General features: G+C 36.8%; 1 protein-coding gene across 1 annotated transcript in view; it reads left to right on the top strand.

Annotated features, from left to right (window-relative positions):
* Positions 1–20,044, top strand: part of kz (putative ATP-dependent RNA helicase kurz) — a 215,910-nt gene that overhangs the window by 32,436 nt on the left and 163,430 nt on the right. The window contains exons 6-8 of the mRNA XM_090368664.1: positions 1,996–2,185; positions 11,385–11,498; positions 16,961–17,062. Coding sequence (XP_090224790.1) covers positions 1,996–2,185; positions 11,385–11,498; positions 16,961–17,062 — 406 coding nt within the window. The remainder of the gene's footprint in view (positions 1–1,995; positions 2,186–11,384; positions 11,499–16,960; positions 17,063–20,044) is intronic.

The raw sequence follows: 20,044 nt of genomic DNA, 5'->3' as shown, positions 1-20,044 counted from the left end.
TGTCTAGTATTCTGGAAGGTAAATGAACACTCTGTGTGAGATCATTAGTAATTGCAAAAACCTCAGCATTTCAACCAGCTGGGTTTGTATGAGTACGAAACTGTTAGGAAAGTTGGACTGGAGAAAGTTGAGTTTCAAGGAAAGGATGTCAAAGAGTTCCAAGTGATTAATGGAATTGGGAGATTGATAGTGGTAACAGATGAGTTTGACAGAATGGGGTAGAGGATGAAATTTTAAGAGGAGATTCAAAATTACTATCCCTGACAGAGAATATCAGACCATGTACCACTTTGAAGTGAAAGGAATCGTACATTGATTGATTAGAACAACTGAGATAAGTAGTGGTTGAATTAACTGATAATTGAGGTTCTGTCAGAAAAAGTAAGTAGGGCTTGGCAGACTGTATGTGAAAATAGACATCATTGATATTGAAACTGAGACATATATTTGTAAAATGAACGAGTAAAGTTTTTTGCAGATAAGTTTGTTTTATTAGTTTTGACTGTTATTATTTATGCTTTTCCTTCACTGACACAGTAATGAAGTCAATTATTTAGTTTATTGTCTTATTTGAGATACAAATTTTTTAGCTATTTGTGTTTAATTTGTTCTTTCCTCTTTCCCAAACTTATTCATGTATGTGATTTTCAGTTCATCCAGAATTATAATGGTTTTACCTAGAGAATTTATAAAGTATGCCTATTCATTTGGTCTTTCTGTTTTGCCTGTCTCTTCACTGATGAGATACTAATAAGGTCCAAAATGGCTCTATGAGGTGTGGCAGTAGGTTTCCATGTTTTAGGTTAATAGTCAGCAGTTCATAATATGGTTATTTGGTGGTCATGATTTAGTTGATTTTGATATCTAGGTTTTGTCCAAAATATATGTTAGATGTACTAAGAAGCTTAAAACTTTTTAAGCTCTAAAATATCACCGGTTCTTGTTCAGTGTTCTCCCCAGGACCTATAAAATGTGCACATCACCCGGCTAAAATTTAAATGATTCTTGCGGTACCGTATTGTTCTGCTCACTGATCTCGATCAGTATTAATTCAACCATACTATGCGATTGGGGTCAATGTGTCAGGAGCATATAATGTTAAATTATGCAATTAATTTTTGCTCTGGATTGCTTAAGTTACATTTATAAATAACAGAAAAATTTATATTGTGAAGTATTATACTTCCCCACCCGACTACTTCATAATGCCCCACCCGACTGGCAAAATTTTCTTGGGAGAACACTGTTGTTATGCAGTATGTAAAATACTTGTGGTATCTCCAAAGATTAGTTGTTCTGTTTTTTTTTTTTTTTTGTTTTCTGTGGATTCCAATACAAAAATATAACAATTTATAAGTTTCAGTCATACAAGCATGGATTTTTGACACCTCAGATTCAACTTACAAATTCAAAAACCTCAGTATTATGAACTCTCCCAAAAACATTAGTGATACAAAAAGTGATTATCTTTTTAAAAGTAAAATAGGTAAAATTCTTTCACTGTTTACATATATAAAATATGCTTATGCATTTAAAAAAATGCATAAACATTTTTTTAAATGTTAAAAATGCAAAAAGGTGCATTTAAAATTTTTTGTTAATCTAGTATAGAAAAATTTCTTTTTCCAATATTTATTATAAAAGTACAAGTCATTGTCACTACACTTCCTATAAAGAGAATGGTAAACAGAACAGGCAATGTCTTTTATGATTAAAACTATCTTAATACAGTGGTATTAATCTCTTATAATATGAGATTAATAATGTAGTGTTACCTCCCAAACAACCATTTGTGTGCATTTTGGTACCTCATTGGTAGGGGTGTAGGCACCCATCAAGCAATCAAGAGAGACAGAAATTAATTGATATATTCACCAACATGAAAAAAATTTAATAGAAGGACAATTATTTTGTGTATATGTAAGCATATTTTATTGGAATGTATTGTTTGGTAGACATTATTTGTATTAATATTTTGCTCATTTTTTAAATTAGTGACAGAGGAATAATAGGAATAACTGAGCCACGCAGAGTAGCAGCAATTTCAATGTCTAACAGAGTTTTCCATGAGATGAATCTTACTTCTGAGGAAGTATCCTACCAAATTCGATTTGAAGGGAATGTTACTAAAAATACCAAGATAAAATTCATGACTGATGGTATTCTCTTAAAGGAGATACAAAGTGTGAGTATTGCAATATAAAAGTTATTTTAAAATTTTCCACTTTTGTTAAAATTAACGTGTTCAATAATTCTGTTGATATTGTCGCTTTCACTTGCTTGAGGAAATTTGTTTTACTGTTCCATAATAGTTGCTTAGAGTCATAACACATTATTTTTCATGGAGATTATTGTCACAGGAACCACTGCTTGTGTGTGAAATCATATAGAGTGCAAAACCAAAATAAATCAGGCAGTGGGAGGAGTAACATGTGCATTATAATGAAATATACATACAATTTTTTTTACAATCTCAGCTTTGTGTATCTTTAACTGCTTGTTTAAAACTTCGCTTTTCAATTTTCCAACCATAATGAGAGTAAAGTAAAGTAAACACTGAATTACTCTATATTTTATAATTGTTGTTTACTCTACTCTCATTTGCTTGGAGATGTTTCTGATCTCCCTTTCTCTCCCAAAAATACATATATATGTATATACAGTGGTGGACAAAAAAACTGCACCTTAAAAAAAGTAACACTTGTAGTGAAGCGTATAAGATATTGTTTGATTATAGTCATTTTGTTTGTTACAAAACAAAGGTATTGCATCAGATAACACTTCTATTGCCTCAGACTGATAAAATAGGCTGCCACCAGTCAACAGTATCCCAGGTGCTGAAATTAAAGTGTGAAACTGGTGATGTGAAGAGAAGACCTGGATCAGGCCGTAAGAGAGTGACTATGCCTTCCCAGGATCGATATTTGAAATGGATATGCCTTCGTAATCGCCATGCTAGTTCTCCTGACCTAAAACTGGACTTTGAGATGGCCTCTGATGAAACAAGTGCAAAAACTATCCAAAGACAGCTTTCAGAATGTGGTCTGCATGCCTATTGGCCCAAGAAGAAGTCTTTGTTGACCCAACAAATAAGGAAGAAACGGCTTGCTTGGGCTAAAACACATGTTTCATGGACAAAAGAGCAATGGAACACTGTCATCTTTTCTGACGAATCGAAATTCAACCTGTATGGCTCGGATGGGAAGCCATGTGTCAGAATATGAAAATCGGTGGCACACCATCCTGACTGCATAACGCTGATTGTAAAGTTCCCAGCCAGTCAGACGGTCTGGGGATGCATAACAAGCAAAGGGGTGGGGCGAATTAAGTGTATTAATGGAACGGTGAATGCAGAAACCTACACTGCTATCTTGGAGGAGTGCCTGCAACTTATTATTAGAGATCACCACACAGACTTCCTGTTGAAAGCTGCATTTTTCAACACGACTCAGCACCTTGCCACACAGCAAAACTGGTAAGTTTTATGCTATTTAGATTTAATGATGAGTTTGTCTTCTTGTCTCACAAGGCTTAAAACATACTTAAAGCAACCAGAGAAAGTAATACTCTTGATCTGGTTATCAGCAGTGATCATTCATGTATTAGGAATTTGCAGATAAAAGAACCACTAGGTGGCAGTGATCACAGCGTACTGACGTGGGATTTACTTAAAGATTTAATTACCATCAGGGATAAAGGAAAGGGTTTTTGCTTCCGTAAAGGCGAGTACAGTGGTCTCCGACAGTTTTTAAATTCTGTACAGTGGGATCAACTGACGATGTTACCAACAGTAAATTCTAAGTGGGAAGCATTCAAGGAATTAATCGTGGAAGCTACTAAAAGTTTCATACCTATTAAGAAATATTGTTCAAGGTTTAGGCCTAAATGGTTGTCAAATGAACTAATGAGACTCGTAACAGAGAAGAAAAATGCATGGGATGCATATAAATTATCAAGCGACTCAGAAGCCTATGGCAGATATAAGTTAATCTGTAATCAGGTCACAAAGGAGGTTCGGCAGGCGAAGGCAGATTACGAGAAATCCTTGGCAAAAGATGCTAAGAAAAACAGCAAGGATTTCTTTACTTATATAAACTCTAAAAGAAAGGGGATGAATCTGATTGGTCCACTTGACATCGATGGTTCGACTGTTGAAGATCCTGCTCAGACAGCAAACAAACTGAATGAGTATTTTGCATCTACATTCACACGTGAGGAATTATTAAGGTTTGAAAATGGCAGAAGGTTATCAAATTGTAGCAGGGTGCTTAATGATCTTGTAATAACTGAGAGCAAAGTGGAAGAGAAATTGTTGAAGTTAAACGTAAGAAAAGCACCTGGGTGGATGGGATCTATCCAGTTATATTAAAGGAGGCGGCAAAGCAACTAAGCAAACCCTTAGCCATAATTATGAGAGCATCCTTTGACTCAGGGGAGGTTCCCACGGACTGGAGATGTGCAAATGTATCCCCAATTCACAAAGGGGGATCGAAGGGTGACACGAGTAATTACAGACCAGTTAGTTTAACTTCTGTTCCGGGTAAAATAATGGAGTCGCTGGTTAAAGATGCATTGCAGGACCATCTAGACAAGACTGCAGCAATAATTCAGACACAGCATGGGTTTGGTAAGGGAAAGTCTTGTCTGACAAATTTGATAGGATATTATGATGTGGTTACAAAGGAACTGGATGCAAAAAATAATTTTGATATCATATATTTGGATTTCAGGAAAGCTTTTGACACTGTTGCGCATGGAAGACTATTGTACAAATTGGAGCAGAATGGTATTAAGGGTAAGTTGCTACAATGGATAAAAGGATGGTTAAGTGCGAGAAGACAGGGTGGTAATCAATGGGTGCTGCTCTTCTTGGACTAATGTTATTAGTGGTGTCCCACAGGGTTCGGTGTTAGGTCCACTGTTGTTTTGTATATTTATCAATGATATTGATGAAGGTATATCAGGCTTAATGTCGAAGTTTGCAGATGATACAAAGGTTGGCAGGGTTGTTAATGACAGTAATGGCAGTGTGCTACTGCAACAGGATCTAGATAATTTGGGCAGATGGGCTAAGAAGTGGCAACTGAAGTTTAACCTTGACAAATGCAAAGTACTGCATATGGGTAGAAGTAACCCCAGAGAAACGTACCAACTGTGTGGTACTACACTTAAGGTGGTAGAAAATGAAAAAGACCTGGGAGTAATTGTGCAGTCAGATATGAAGTTCTCTGAGCAATGCAGACATGCTGCTAGGGCAGGTCATGGGGTTTTGTCAATGATATATAGGAATTTTGCTAGCAGGGAAAAGGAGGTGATTATCCCTCTGTATAAGGCAATTGTCGGGCCACGCCTTGAGTACTGCGTACAGGTCTGGAGGCCTCATTTTAGGAAGGATGTAGATTTACTTGAGCGTGTACAGAGAAGGGCAACAAGATTGGTGAGGGGAATGAAGGGATCCTCTTACCAAGAGAGGCTTAAGTTCTGCAAATTGCAGTGGCTGGAGACTAGGCACCTGCGCGGTGATCTGATGAGGTATATAAGGCCTTGAATGGGTTGAGCACGCTGAATTCTGATGGGATCCTTCCACTTGTTCAGATTATGAACCTAAGGGGGCATAAATTCAAATTAAGAAAAGACAGATGTAGAATAGATGTGCGGAAATTTGCCTTTAGCCAGCGGGTGATTAATTGCTGGAACAAACTTCCATCTGTCGTTGTGGAAGTTGATAGGTTGAATAAATTTAAGGAGGAACTGGACAGGCATTTGGAGGTAATGGTGTGATTTTTTTTTTTTTTGGCTGATGCATAAGCTCATACATTTGCTTTCTTGCATCACATGCCACTACTACTACTACTTACATCAATGTTTTGCCTCATTTTTCTCCCTTAAGGTGCAGTCATACCACAGAAATGCTGGCATTACAGTGTTGAACTGGCCTGGCAACAGTCCAGGCAGATTTGAACCCTATTTAAAAGTGGCAGTTACAGTATGTTTTAATGCAGCAAAATGCAAGGTCTTACACTTGGGGAATAGCAACCCCAAAATAAATTAAACACTTGACGGAGTCAAATTAAAGACAGTAGAGGAAGAAGTGATCTGGGAGTTATGTTATGGGTAGATATAAAGTCTTTTGACCGGTGTAAACAGGCAACTAGGAAAGCCCATGATGTTCTGGTGATGATATATTGAACATTATTCTGTGGAGATAGGGAGGTCATAATTCCACTGTATAAGGTAATTGTAAGACTGCATTTGGAATACTGTGTCCAAGTATGAAGACCTCATCTGAAAAAAGACATTGAACGTCAAGATATTAAGCTTCTTGAAAGGATCCTAAGACGGGCAACACATGATGAGATCAGCAGAAATGCGACTGTACGAGAAAAGACTCTGATTATGTGGGCTACGGAGCTTGGCAACCAGGCACTTCAGAAGTGACCTGATTGAGGTTTATAAGGCTCTGAGAGGGGTTAATAAAATGAATGCAAGCGGAATTTTCACTGTTTTAAAGTATTCCAGAACTAGGGGCCATAAATTAAAATTACCTGGGAACAGGTTTAGAGTAGATTGCAGGAAGTTTTCTTTTAGCCAGTGAGTCACTGATTGCTGGAATAAGTTGTCCTCACAGGTAGTGGAGGCTGACAGCTTGAAGAAATTCAAAGGTCAGCTGAATACTTCCCTAGACGAGGAGGGAAAGGCATAATTTGTATTTTCTTACTTTTTTTTTTTTTTTTTAACTGGTGCAGCAAAACCCTATGGCTTCTTTGCATTACATGGCTAATTCCTAATACTAGTAGTATAAAAATAAACTGGTAACCACACTATTAGCCGACCGGGCTAGCCGAGTGGGTAAAGTACCTGCCTGGCAACCCAAAGGTCGCGGGTTCGATTCCCGCCTCGGGCTTGGATCAAAGTACTGCAAAAACCTTGGGAGGTGCAATATGGCCACAGAAGCCGATGCGCCAACAACTACCAAATCAAAAAAAAAAAAAAAAAAAACCCACTATTATTTTATATAGAGATATATATATTTTAAAACTCCTGGATTGATACAGCCAATAAATCCTTCCTTCTTGGTGTGGAAGAAGCTTCCATCCTCTTGAAACCACAGGCATGCACCAAACACAGTTTTGACTGTTTACATCACAGACTCTGGGCTCTAGGGCATGTATGAAATAGCTAGTTAGTAGAACATTGAGAAATCAACAACACATCATGTTAAGATAAGAAAATAAATTTAATAAAACGTAATTAGTATATAGATATTAATAAATGGAATATATACATGTGATTGGTTGATTGGGGATTTATTTGGTGCATCAGCATCTATGGCCATAGTGTGCCAATATACATGTGACCAATTTATGAAACTTTTACATAAATTATACTACACTTCTATTCAAATATCCCTAATGTTTGTAACAAAATTGGAACACACTTACTTTAGATTTTATTCTTGCTCGAGACTGCTGCGTTGCTTTCCACTTAAGTTGGTTGAGCTCTGTTACAGGCTCTGGGCTATTTCTCAATAGGTTCCCTGGCTGCCAAGACTTTCTAACTGCTTTCTTTACTCCAAAGACATTCATATTTTTTAGTCAGGATTATTTTTTGGGATAGCTTACTTTGTAACTATTTCAGAAACCTAATGCATACATTGTGGGTGCTTGGCTTAATCAAGCTAGGGACAAATCCTAAAACTACAAATGCAGTTTCCAATGTGAATTGATCTTCAGAATTGTGTCAAGTATATATGTCTAGGATATCTGATCAAAATCAGCTGATAGTTGACTGCCATGTTGCCTCCGTAGCCAGGTGGGCAGGAGCGCAACAGTGCGTAGCACACGCTTCTTGATTAGACCAGGGTTCGAGCCCGACCACCAAATATGGAGGATGCGGAAAGGTCAGGGAATGACCACCGCATATCCCCAGAGCAATATGGCCTTAGTTGCTAATGCTCCTAAAAACCAAATAACATAACAGTTCACTGCCATACTAAAATTTCTGGCATATATTTACCTTGTGCGACCTGTACTTCCCTTCAAAAATTTCCTTGGGTACATTTTGTTCTCTTTGACCAGAGTCTCTCACTTGCTTCTCTTTTCCTCCGCTGCTATTTGCTCCTGCCAAAATTCCACGCGCGCATGTGTTTGTTTGTTATTTGGTTTTCAGGAGCATTAGCAACTAAGGCCATATTGCTCCGTGAATATGCGGTGGTCATTCCTGACCTTTCCGCATACTCCATATTTGGTGGTGACGGGCTTGAACCCCTGTCTAATCAAGAAGCATGTGCTACGTACTGCTGCTCCTTCCCACCTGGCTACGGAGGCGCTCGCGCGTATATGTGTGTAAAAGTGTTTTCATTTTATTTTTCCCCAGCAACCACATCCATATTGTTCCCATCATGACAGAAATACCACAAGTCAACTAGGATAGTGTTGCATCAGGTGTCTTTATTACCTTCACCGATTGATTGCTTGAGCCTATAGGCATTGTTGTTCTTTTTGTTTCAAAACCACATTTTTAACCCACATGGGAAAGAAATCACTTAGCTTTCTCAATGGGATTATCTTCTGACCCATAGTACATTTCTCAAGCTTACCCGTGTATTACAATAGCTATTACTAATTCAGTAATATTAAATTAATTAATTAAAATTTACAACTTTTTTCTCTGCTTCTCTGAATTATTAGTTTTAAATAATAATGTATATTTTAGTGTAATTTACTGCAAGACTAGGTTTTACACAAATTAATATAATTTTTACATAACATGTCTGGTAGAATTAGTACCAATAAAAAATGTATATATTTTAATAAACTAATGATAGAATAATATTATTTTTTTGCAGGTGCAGAAACCTGCTAAATTTGTGCAGCTAGAAGAGCAATTAATCACGTGTACTGTGTTATGCATGCATAACAGTATAAAAATTACACTGCTCATCATGCAGTGTAAAACTGAATGGCACTGCTCACCATTCAGTGTTGCTTTTGGCTTGCTGAATTAAAGTTTCCTGTTACCTTCCAAAGGAAATTCAGGCAGGAATATGGAGATAATCCACCTGAGAGTCACAGCATAGTGAAATGGCAACAATTGTTGGAAAAAAGTTCTTTGTTGAGGAAGAAAGAAAGTGGCATAGCCCCCACAAATCCATTTGATGAGCCAGGTTGTGAATTGAGTATTCCATAATCTACCATATATGATATTGTGTACAAAAGACTGCAAGCTTACAAGATCCAGTTGGTACAGAAGATACAAGCAAGTGGCAAACTAAAACAAGATGCATTCACTACATTATCATGGATAGATGATGAAAATGCATTTCTCTTCTGTAATGTCTTCTCTGGCGAAGCCACCTTTTACATTTCTGGTCCAGTGAAATGGCACAACTGTCAAATCTGGGAAAGTGAAAACCCACATGTGGTAATGGAATATGAGTGCTACAGCCTGAAAGTGAACATGTGGTGTACCATGACTTTGGATTTTATGATTGGGCTATTCTTCTTTGCAGAAGCCACAGTAACAGGGGCGACATACCTCAACATTCTGCAAAATTATGCAATCCCTCAGATACCACAAGTATAACTTTTTCAGCAAGATGGAGCCCACCACATTATGCCAATTCAGTTAAAGTCTACTTGAACGAGCAGTTTCCAGAGAGTTGGATTGGTAGAGCATGGTTCTGCATGGCCTTCTAGATCACCAGATTTGAGCTCTTTAGATTTCTGTTTATGGGGGACGTAATAAAAGATGTATACTAAACAATGGTGCAGGATGTGACTGAGCTATGGCAGGGAATAATCACTTCTTGCAGATCTGTCACATCACAGATGCTTCGAAGCACCTGGCAAGAGATAGAATACTGCTTTGGTATCTGTAGTGCCACCAAAGGCATAGATGTGGATATCTACCACCATTTTGGAAGTTGGTGCATTCGTGAGTAAAAAAAATCACAATCCTGTCACCATTAGTTTATGGAATATATGCATTTGTTATTGGTAGTAATTCTGCTGGACACACTGTATAACATTTTTATATAACATCAAATGCTTAACATCGTTATCATATATAACTTTTTTTTATAACATCATTTATCATATATAAAATTTTTATATAACATCAAACACTTAACATTATTATAATACATAAAATTTTTGTATAATAGCATCATCATATATAACATCAAATACTTAACATTATCATATAATTTTTTAGTAAGAGTGAAGTCATATGTGATCTTGATTTGACAGGCTGCATCTTTCTTAGAGCAGGTCTAAAATTTCCTTAAATATGAAACAATATTTGCTATTGACTGTCTGACCTTGCGGAATCCAGTCAATGCAGGGAACACCCGAGGAAGTGTTAACAGAGCAGAGCAGAGCAGAAATGGCTATTTGTTGCTTGGATTCTGTTGAACTTTCTAGGGTCTACATGATGAAGGTTGGTGCCATTCAGCAGATTGTTCTTTTAATTTACTCAGGATCAGAATACCATAACCATACTTCATCAATTGCAATGATTCATATAAAAAGGAAACTTTCTGGATAGCAGAAGAGATACAGTTTGCCTGGGATTGTCTTTTGAGCTTTGGATGGAAGGTGGGTATGCAATTTTTTCTTTCCCAATATATTTGTCAAAATGGTATAAATTGTGTCATTTATGGCATATTGAGGTCTTTCAGATTAAGGGTTATCTTTGACACTGGATTTGCCCACGAGAAAACATTTCAAATGAGAGATTGTAGTTCCAGTTCCAGATAACTTCAAGTTATCTCTTATCTTTACTAATTGAGTTTTCTGATTTAATACTAATTTTAGATAATCTATAAGAATTTTATGTTTAAGTATCTCTGTCTGTGAGCCATCCAGGACCACATCTTTGATATCATACTGAGAAAGACTGCTTGATCGGTTTTAAATATTTGTGGCTTTAAAAGTCTTTGAGACTGACCATCTGATTTTTATTCGATCTGTTTTTTATTTCTTTCTTTTGTTCATAGTTGGCATAATTTAGAGTAAGGTAGGACTGAATATAAGGTGGCTTTTTTTTTTTACATTTTTACTTTTTTTACTTTTTTATTTTTTTGTATTTTAGTAAAGTATTTTTTACTTTTTTGATAAGTGTTGACAAAACTTAATTTTGTAAAACTAGAGAACTTGTATAAAAAGGTTTGCACAGATACCTAGATGAAATCAGTGACAGGAAACTTCCTTGCATCATATTATCTTTATTAATGCTCATACTATTATTTGAAATTATCATCAATTTGATTATCCATATAGTGCCATAATCATTTATTGAGCTTGGCCAGCTCATTAATTTCACTAGGATGGGTATTAACTTGTTGTTGTTTGTGTGACATTAATTCCAACTTTTTTTTATAGGATTTCCTTCTAAATAAATATTCAGTAATTATCATTGATGAAGCTCATGAAAGGAGTATGCATTCTGACATTCTGATTGGATTATTGTCTCGTATTTCATCCCTACGTGCAAAGGTGAGTACTTTCTTATGAAATTTAAGCATTTTAAAATACTTTTCTCAAAATCCATTGTACTACTGGCTTTGTTTAATAAAAATTGAAGAAGATTCAATAATTTATGTTATCAAATCTTTTATTTATAGAATCTGTTTTAAACAGATTCTATAAATAAACATAAGGTTGAAAAGAGAGTAAAGGTTAACAAGCTCAATAAAAGAAAGAAAAATAGTATTAAAACTTGGTGGGTTAGACATCCTTTGCTAAAGAAGGATGGCTAACCTTCCTTTGCTAAAGAAGTTTCAGTTATTAGATAGTGTCTTTTAACTTCCAGTACATCTGGATCAGTGTGATTTGAAGTTAGATATAAAGCTAGTAGTGGGGGCGAATTTGAGGATAACCCATTTTTGCATCGAACCAGTAGAGAACAATATTTGACAGAGCTGATGAGACAAATGACAGACTTGGAAGCATATGTTGAGATGGAGGAGGAATATAAAGGATGGGGGTGAGATGTGTATGTGAAAATACTTGATGTTTCTTCTGTTCGAAGCCAATACAAAATTACATTTCATTGACCAGAAAGCTTTTAAGATAGAAACTTTTAATTTTGAGTAATTTAAGAGAAATTAAGCTTGTAATCTATGCGAATGCCCAAAAAACTTAATTGACTCGACAAGACAAATAAGTTTGGTTTAGTTTGTTTGGATTTTAATGGTACATCAGCAACCAGGGCTATAATGTGCCAGAGAAATAAGTACTGACTGGATGATTACCCTTAGAAAGTTATTTGTAGATATTGCAAGTTGAATGTATTTTGTTCTAAGAGGATTGACAGATAGTTCAGACAGCCTAATATAATAATAAAAAAAAAAAACTCTGCATTTCTTTGTAGGTAGACTCAGAAACATGATCAATAATCTCTCCAGTTAGATGGAATGTCAGCTGCTTGAGCACAGAAGTTAGAATTTTGACTGAAGAATGGATTCAGTTAAAAAAAAAAAAAAAAATCTGTATTGAGAGCACTTCACTGAGGAAAATCCAGACTGGTGAAATAATACAAGAGTTATTGTTATATGAAAAGATAGCATCCTGTAATTTAACAGAAGTTTAAGAAGTTGTAGGACATTGGACCTGGGATGAAAAAGTAGTGGTGCGAAAGGAACATGGTTACAGATTTTTCACAAACTGTAAAAAATTTGAAATTAAAGCATTGAGCACGTGGAGAGAGGTTGGTTGAGTAAAGACACATGAAGTATTTAATGAAATATTTCACATGAAGTATTTAATTAGTTTATTGGAATGAGAGAACAATTATTACAGAAACCCAGATGGTCCAACAACCAAATAAATTAGCTATGATTTGGACTTCTGTGTTGGAAACCATCATGGGGTTTAGATTTTTAGTTTAGGATAAGTTTATAACTCTACCAGTGGGTACCAAACTCTGCTGCAGGATTTGGCGAAGTGGAATTGAAACTATTAATGTAATATCTTTGCAAAATAAATCAGTATTTATCCTCACTTCTTGACAGGAACACTATGCATTCCTTTAACACACTTAAAACAAATACTTTTCTTATTAAAACTAATTAGTGAACACTAATAAAACCGGTGTGTAAATTCTGCATAACAGTGACATATGCAATAACCTTATTGCTGACTGTCCTGTTATGTCATAAGTGTCACTTGCACATCATGTGAAATTTCTTCACTTAAGTAGCAGGTGAGAATAGCTTGTGCCAAGCATTGAATGTGTAGTAGTTGCTCAGGCTTGTGCATAAAAGAGAAATATTACCAAAAGTTGTATTAGCTTAGTATTGTAAAACTACAGGATTACTCTAAATTAAAGTAAATTCTCTCTTTCTTTCTTCTTAAAGTTCATTTAGCAACATAAAAGCAATTGATATTCATCTCTTTACAGGTCTGTTCTTATCTAAACATTCAGTAATAATAGCATATATATATGACTGACATAGTGCCATCAATTAACAGTAAATGATAACTTATGATAAACAATAATTATGCAAAGCTACATAAAAAGTGAGGATCGGAAATTCTCTATAGGACTGTTATCAACAAAATTGTGAACAGGATTTACAATCAGTGGAAGTAGGTCATTAATATAAAATAGAACCTTGGAGAACTCCAACATTATTGAGGAGTTAGAAGACAAAGCTATGAGGGGCATTCGATAAATTATCTACCTACCTATGAAGGAAATGAGATAGAGGCAAAAATCTGTTTTTATTTTTCAATTCAACTCCCCTGAACTTGAATACACTTGTTCCCTTTTGTTGGCAATGGGGAAATACCAGACAAATAGGATTCTTTGTTCTGTCCATCAAAGAATGCAGAAACTCCATAATTATACTAATTCTGTTCCAATTTCAGCAAATCCATAATTTAATACAGGTGTCTTCCTTTTTTATGTTCCAGCAGCATAACCTAAAAATATAGTGAATCAAAATTAGTATGATTCAAGTTGAGATATGTAGGAACATGATATATCATGAATCATTGAAATATAACTATGGGAAGTAGCTTAAGTAGATAACTTATTGAACACTCCTCATATCCACTATCACATGCAATGAGTGGTTATTGAAGAAAACCAGCTATCTAGTTAGTAAAAAACAGAAGGTATCCTGTTAAGATGGAGGATTGTGTAGAAAGCCTTTATGTCAAACACTATGAGAAGCCTTAGAAATGTCTAGAGCAACTATTCAGCTTTTTCTAGGACCTTACATTGAATTTTTCTAAATATGAGTAAAATAAGCCAAGATATTACGGGTGGATCAGCACTGACAGAATCCATATTGGCGATCATTAATGAGTTCAGAGGTTTCAAAATAGTGCAAGCGTGTTGGCAGTAGTGGTAAAAATGCATGGCTATTAGTTTTATTCGTATTACAGAAAAACTGCTTTAAACAAAGCAGTTTTTCTGTACTTTATGAATAAAACTTGAATGGATGAAATATGAAAAATAAAAGCAAACAAAGTAGCCAGACAGTTTTACTGCTGTATTACGTAAAACTACATGCCACATTGTTACTATGTGCCTTTGTTTCAAAAACTGACACACATGAAGTACAGGCAGTTCCTCTCTTTTCATTTTGCCCAATGCCACTTTGTATAACACTGTTTCTACAATTACTGGCATTTCATATTATGTATATTTGCATATCAATGTTTTTTGCCATATGCTTTTTCATATTGCAATCATTTGTGTAATAATATTTATACTATGTCCTTTATATTTATCAAATTATATTTTATTTGCTACAAATTTCATACCTGTTTATTTGTCCCATAATGTAGCATCACCCGCCCAAATTTAGTTTAAGTGTTGCACATTGTAAAAAAAGGACTGCATTTTATAAAAAATCCTTTAACAATGTCTGGAAAAAAAGTTAATGATAATGCAAGTGGCGTTGCCTTCAGTCTCTAAAAGTATACTGTAGAGCAGGAGTGGCCAACTTAATTTGTGACCTGATCTACTTTTTTCCTTCAAAATGTGCTGTGATCTACCATCTTAAAAATTTCATTGCACAAGGTGCACAAATCAAGGGATGGCTGTATATTTAAAATTTGTCGTGATTGACCAAAATTAAATCCGCGATTGACTCATTGGCTAACCCTGCTGTAGAGCAATATTTTTGGCAATCAAATTGCACCTCACTGAATACTGTGCAGCAGATGAGAGTTGCATGACCAAACACAAATTACCACTGCTCTAGTGTATGAAGCTGTTTGTCTTTTTACACTGAGTGGACAGAAATCATGGGATACCTACCTAGTAATGGGTAGGCCCACATTTTGCTCGGATAACAGCAGTTACATGGTGAGGCATTGAGTCCACTGGTTCACGAAAGCATTTCACAGGTATTTCCATCCATGTTTGCTGCACCACTGTCCATAATTCCATTACATTCCTGGGTGGAAGATCCAAAGCTTAAAAGGACCTTTTCACAGCATCCCAAAGATTCTCCACAGGGTTCATGTCCAGTGAATGGGGAGGCTATTCCATGGTGGTAAAATCTGCAGAATGCTCTGCGAACCATGTTCTAGTCACCACGGCTCTGTGGGGATGTGCATTGTCCTGCTGGAAGAGTCCATTGCCCTGTGGGTGCACAATGATCATGAAGATGGTCTGCAAGGATGGACACGTAACCCAGACCATTCAGAGATACGTCTAGGACATCCAAACGTGTGCCAGTTGAACACGCCCCAGACCATTACCGACTGTCCACCTGCCTGAACAGTTCCTTGTTGACATGAGAGGTGCATAGCTTCGTGCGGTTTCCACCAGATACGCACACTCCCGTCCGCTCGAAATAACTGTAAAAGGGACTCATTGGACCAGGAGGCCAGTCTCCAATCATCCAAGGTCCAGTACCAATATTCTTTCACCCAGTTGAACTGTAGAGTTCCATGTCGTGGTATTAGCAATGGGACTGTGGTGGGTCGGCGGCTCCCATAACCTATTGTGCATGATGGCCTTGGTGGAGATGTTTCTGGCACCTCCCTCATCAAAGGTGGCAGTGATTTGTGCCACTGTTGCTATCCAGTTGGCTGAAACAATGCGAGACAGACATCGATGGCCATGTTCATCCACCACCTTTGTCCAACTACAGCGTCGTCTACAATGAGATGTTATTCCGGAAATGGCATATTCTGATACACTCTTGATACTGTTGAACGGGGATAGTGCAATTTCTGTACTACCCCCACGATAGAGTGATTCATGCATTGGGCATCCACTATCATCCCTCTTTCAAAGTCAGTTAACTCACAACGTTTATCCATACTGACATCAAATTACCATCTACGTGAATGCAGTGATGCAGTGTACCTATACACCTGCCAAGTGGTGGGTTCATTCACTAGTGAGAGGGGTGACAGCATCGCATTGCCCAGGAACCAGGTAGCCCACAAATTCTGTCCTTTTGGTGTATACTGTGAGCTATGTGGCATAGTCCATTATGATCATGGAGCCTCCGTAGCCAGGTGGGCAGGAGCAGCAGTGCATAGCACACGCTTCTTGATTAGACCAGGGTTCGAGCCCATGACCACCAAATACGGAGGATGCGGAAAGGTCAGGGAATGACCACCACATATCCCCGGAGCAATATGGCCTTAGTTGCTAATGCTCCTAAAAACCAAATAACAACAACAACCACCATTATGATCATAATTTATTGATCACTGAGTATATATTCCATAGCACAAAAAATTCCGTGGACTTTTTCTTCTATAAAATTTTTGGAAATTAATCCCATTTTTATAAGACACATAATGAAAGTGTTTGTAGTAGGGGAAAAGATTATATCACCTCTACAATCTTGAAAAGGAACACTTATAATTTCACTACTTCGACCATGTTCATTTTATATTTTATGGTACATTTCCTGTGTCATGTCTTATGATTAATCCAATTAAGTTTTATTTTAATTGGAAATGATATTATTGTTTTACAGAGAGGAAACCCTTTGAAGATGATAATCATGTCAGCAACACTAAGAGTTGAAGACTTTACAGAGAATCCACGACTCTTCAAATCCCCTCCACTTCTGTTAAAGGTATCAATAACTATTCTCTCTCTCTCTCTCTCAGGAGGATTTTCCTTTATTTTATTCCTCTTACTCATTGACATCAAACTTCAGAATACATGCACAGCGGATAGAGTTTTTTGGCACCAATTTAAATCCCTCTCCTCCTCATCTCCAATACAATAAGATTTTCTCAAAGTTATTGACAGTATTTAATGCACCATGATCATACAGACTAGCCTTAATAATTGACCTTTTGTATTCTGTAATTGCATAGGCGTCCTATATACACTCTGCGATCACTGAATTATGACCACCCCATCACAAATTCTTAAACAGCAGCACAAATTCTTAAATAGCCTGGACTTTCCACATAGCTCACAGTATAAAAAACTGAACAGCTTCCTATGCTAGAGCAGTAGCAATTTGCATCATGTAAGTCAAAGTGATAAAGTAGCAGTTATGGGATATAGTAAAGATATCATGGAGTTTCAAAAGGGCACAATTGTGGGAGCTTGTGTGTCGGGTGCTTCCATGTTGGAAATGGCATGCCTTGTCTGTTGCTCATGGCCTAATGTGGTTAAGGTATGCAAAGAATGGTGTCAGGCGGGCGATACCACCTTCTGCCGACCGAGCTGGAAAGGATTATGCAAGGTGGATATTTCGTGGTGAGTGAAGGGTTCAGTGCATTATATAGGCTCAATGGCAAGTCTGTGCAATATAGTATGGGGTATGCAAGAACAATATTCCAAATGAAGATATGCTGCAAATGGAGTGAGAGAACATGCATGGTGCCCACCAACAAGGAAGGCGGCAGTGGTTGCTTAATATGTGGCATTTTTTTTCTGGCAAAAACTAGGACCCCTGTTGACTATGAACTTGAATTTCACTGGTGAAGTGTATAGTTATGGTGAAGTGTATCATTTGTAATGCAGCTCCAGGGTTTCTCCCAACTCCATGTCAGGCAGTGTGATAAATATAAAATTCTGTAAAAGCCAGATTTATGTAGGTTAGTGAGTATTCATGTAGTGTGGAGTTGTGTTGGTTGTATTGTTCATCTGGCCTCTTAGCCTAGGAGCCTGTTTTCACACAAAAAACTCTAGTTTACATGCAGCACCATGAGGAGGTGGGCTGTGCAGTAAGGAGTATGAAAGTACTGGCAAGGTAAACACTGGTAGCCAAAGCTACAGGCAGGAAGAGCCCAGTTAAAAAAAAAAAAAAAAAAAAGAAAGGTTGAAGGTGATAGTGGGAAGACAGGAAGTAAGAGGAGTTAAAGTGGTAGAAAGAAAGAATGGGGGCAGTAGTGAAGGAGCCCACTTGGTTAAAAGGGAGACAGCAGAGGGTCCCGCAGGACTAGAGCCCATCCTGTCCTGGTAGTGGGAGTTGAGAGATGGCAGTTGGGTAGTGTGCGAAGGGGGTAGTGTGCCACCCAGGCTGGGGGAGGGGGGGAGTGAGAGAACATCCAACCCAGCTGGTAGGAGTGAAAGTTCATAGGGAAAGGGATCCCTATGTTGGTTGCAGTGCCTGTTTTGGTGCTCTATTCCAGTGGTGCACAGACTGTGGGGTGTGACCCCCAGACGGGTCACCAGATAAATTAAAGGGGTCACAGAAATTTTTAAATAAATTTATTTTTTGTGTACATAAAAGCTAAAAAAACCTGTTGTTAAAATTATTTTTTCAATACTGTAGGTGTAGAGCCCTTGCTGCTCGAAATAAGTCTGAGATACAAATGAACCCTACTGCCTACCTCGTCGGGGATACGCCTTAATTTGCTCAATGACTATGGACACAAAGTAAACAGCTGACTAGTGCAACTTCTCAATATGTATTAATACTTCTCAGTACCACTCAAATGCTGAGAGGTACTATTCAATTAATCCCTTTAGCCCTTATTTTGTGCTTCCTACAGCAGCACAAATTCTTAAATTGCCTGTACTATATTACCTAAAGGCCAGAGATGCAAATGTGCGGTAACAGTAAATGTATATCAAGTATTGCATGCAAGCTTTATTCTACTTTGTAATTCGATGTATTCTCCCTGCTGCAATAAAAATTATTTCAATTATGCATGGAGAAAAGTACAGCAATGATTTAAATACCATTCCTCTATCCAGAGAGTCTTGCGGTGTATTACAGTTGAAATTCAATTTATTAAATTGACTGAGAGAAAGTCCAGTTTTTGCAATACAGTTAGATGAATCCAGAGATATTTCAAACCTTGCTCAACTTATTGTGTATGTTGGATACTGCTACAAGGGGGATATTTTGGAGGATTTTCTAAAATATCCCCCTTGTAGATTAGTAGATTAGGGCGAGAAGATTTTTGATGTTATAAATATATTCTTTCAAACAAATGATCTAACGTGGAACAACTGTGTTGTGATTTGTACTGATGGCTGCATTAACAGGAGAAAATAAAGGTCTAAAAAGCAAAGTAAAGGAAGTTGCTCCAAATATAGTTTTTAATCATTGCATTATACACAAGGAAGCATTAGTAACATAGGAAATGCAAATTGGTTTGCACGAAGTTTTGAAAGAGGCAGTAAGTGTTATCAACTTTACTGAAAGTAGAAGCTTAAATAGCAGACTTTTCAATATACTTTTTCATGAAATGGGATCCTTCATGGCTTCAAACATGAAGTTTTATTGTTTTCATCAGATACAGATCAGAACCTTGCTCAATTCTTTACAAATTAAAAATGGCTTGGAAAACTTAGCCACCTTGTTGATATATTTCAAAAACTTAATGATTTAAATTTAAGCCTTCAAGGACAGGGAACAAATATATTAATACTCAGTGATAAAATAGAAGCTTTCAAAAATAAACTTAACCTTTGGAAAACTGAATTTGAGTGTAATAATACTTAAATGTTTCCATGCTTTTCTGATTTTGTTAATAGCAATAATATTGACATTTTAAAATTTAGGGATATCATTGCCACCCACATAACAATGCTAATTAAGAATTTTTCTAAATGATTTAATGTATCTCCAGTAAAAAAAGTTGTATTG

This window comes from Mastigoproctus giganteus, chromosome 1 (genome assembly GCF_048544385.1).
Source record: "Mastigoproctus giganteus isolate SK-2022 chromosome 1, ASM4854438v1, whole genome shotgun sequence".
NCBI classification, from domain to species: Eukaryota; Metazoa; Arthropoda; class Arachnida; order Uropygi; family Thelyphonidae; genus Mastigoproctus; species Mastigoproctus giganteus.
This window is presented reverse-complemented; position numbering and strand designations above follow the sequence as displayed.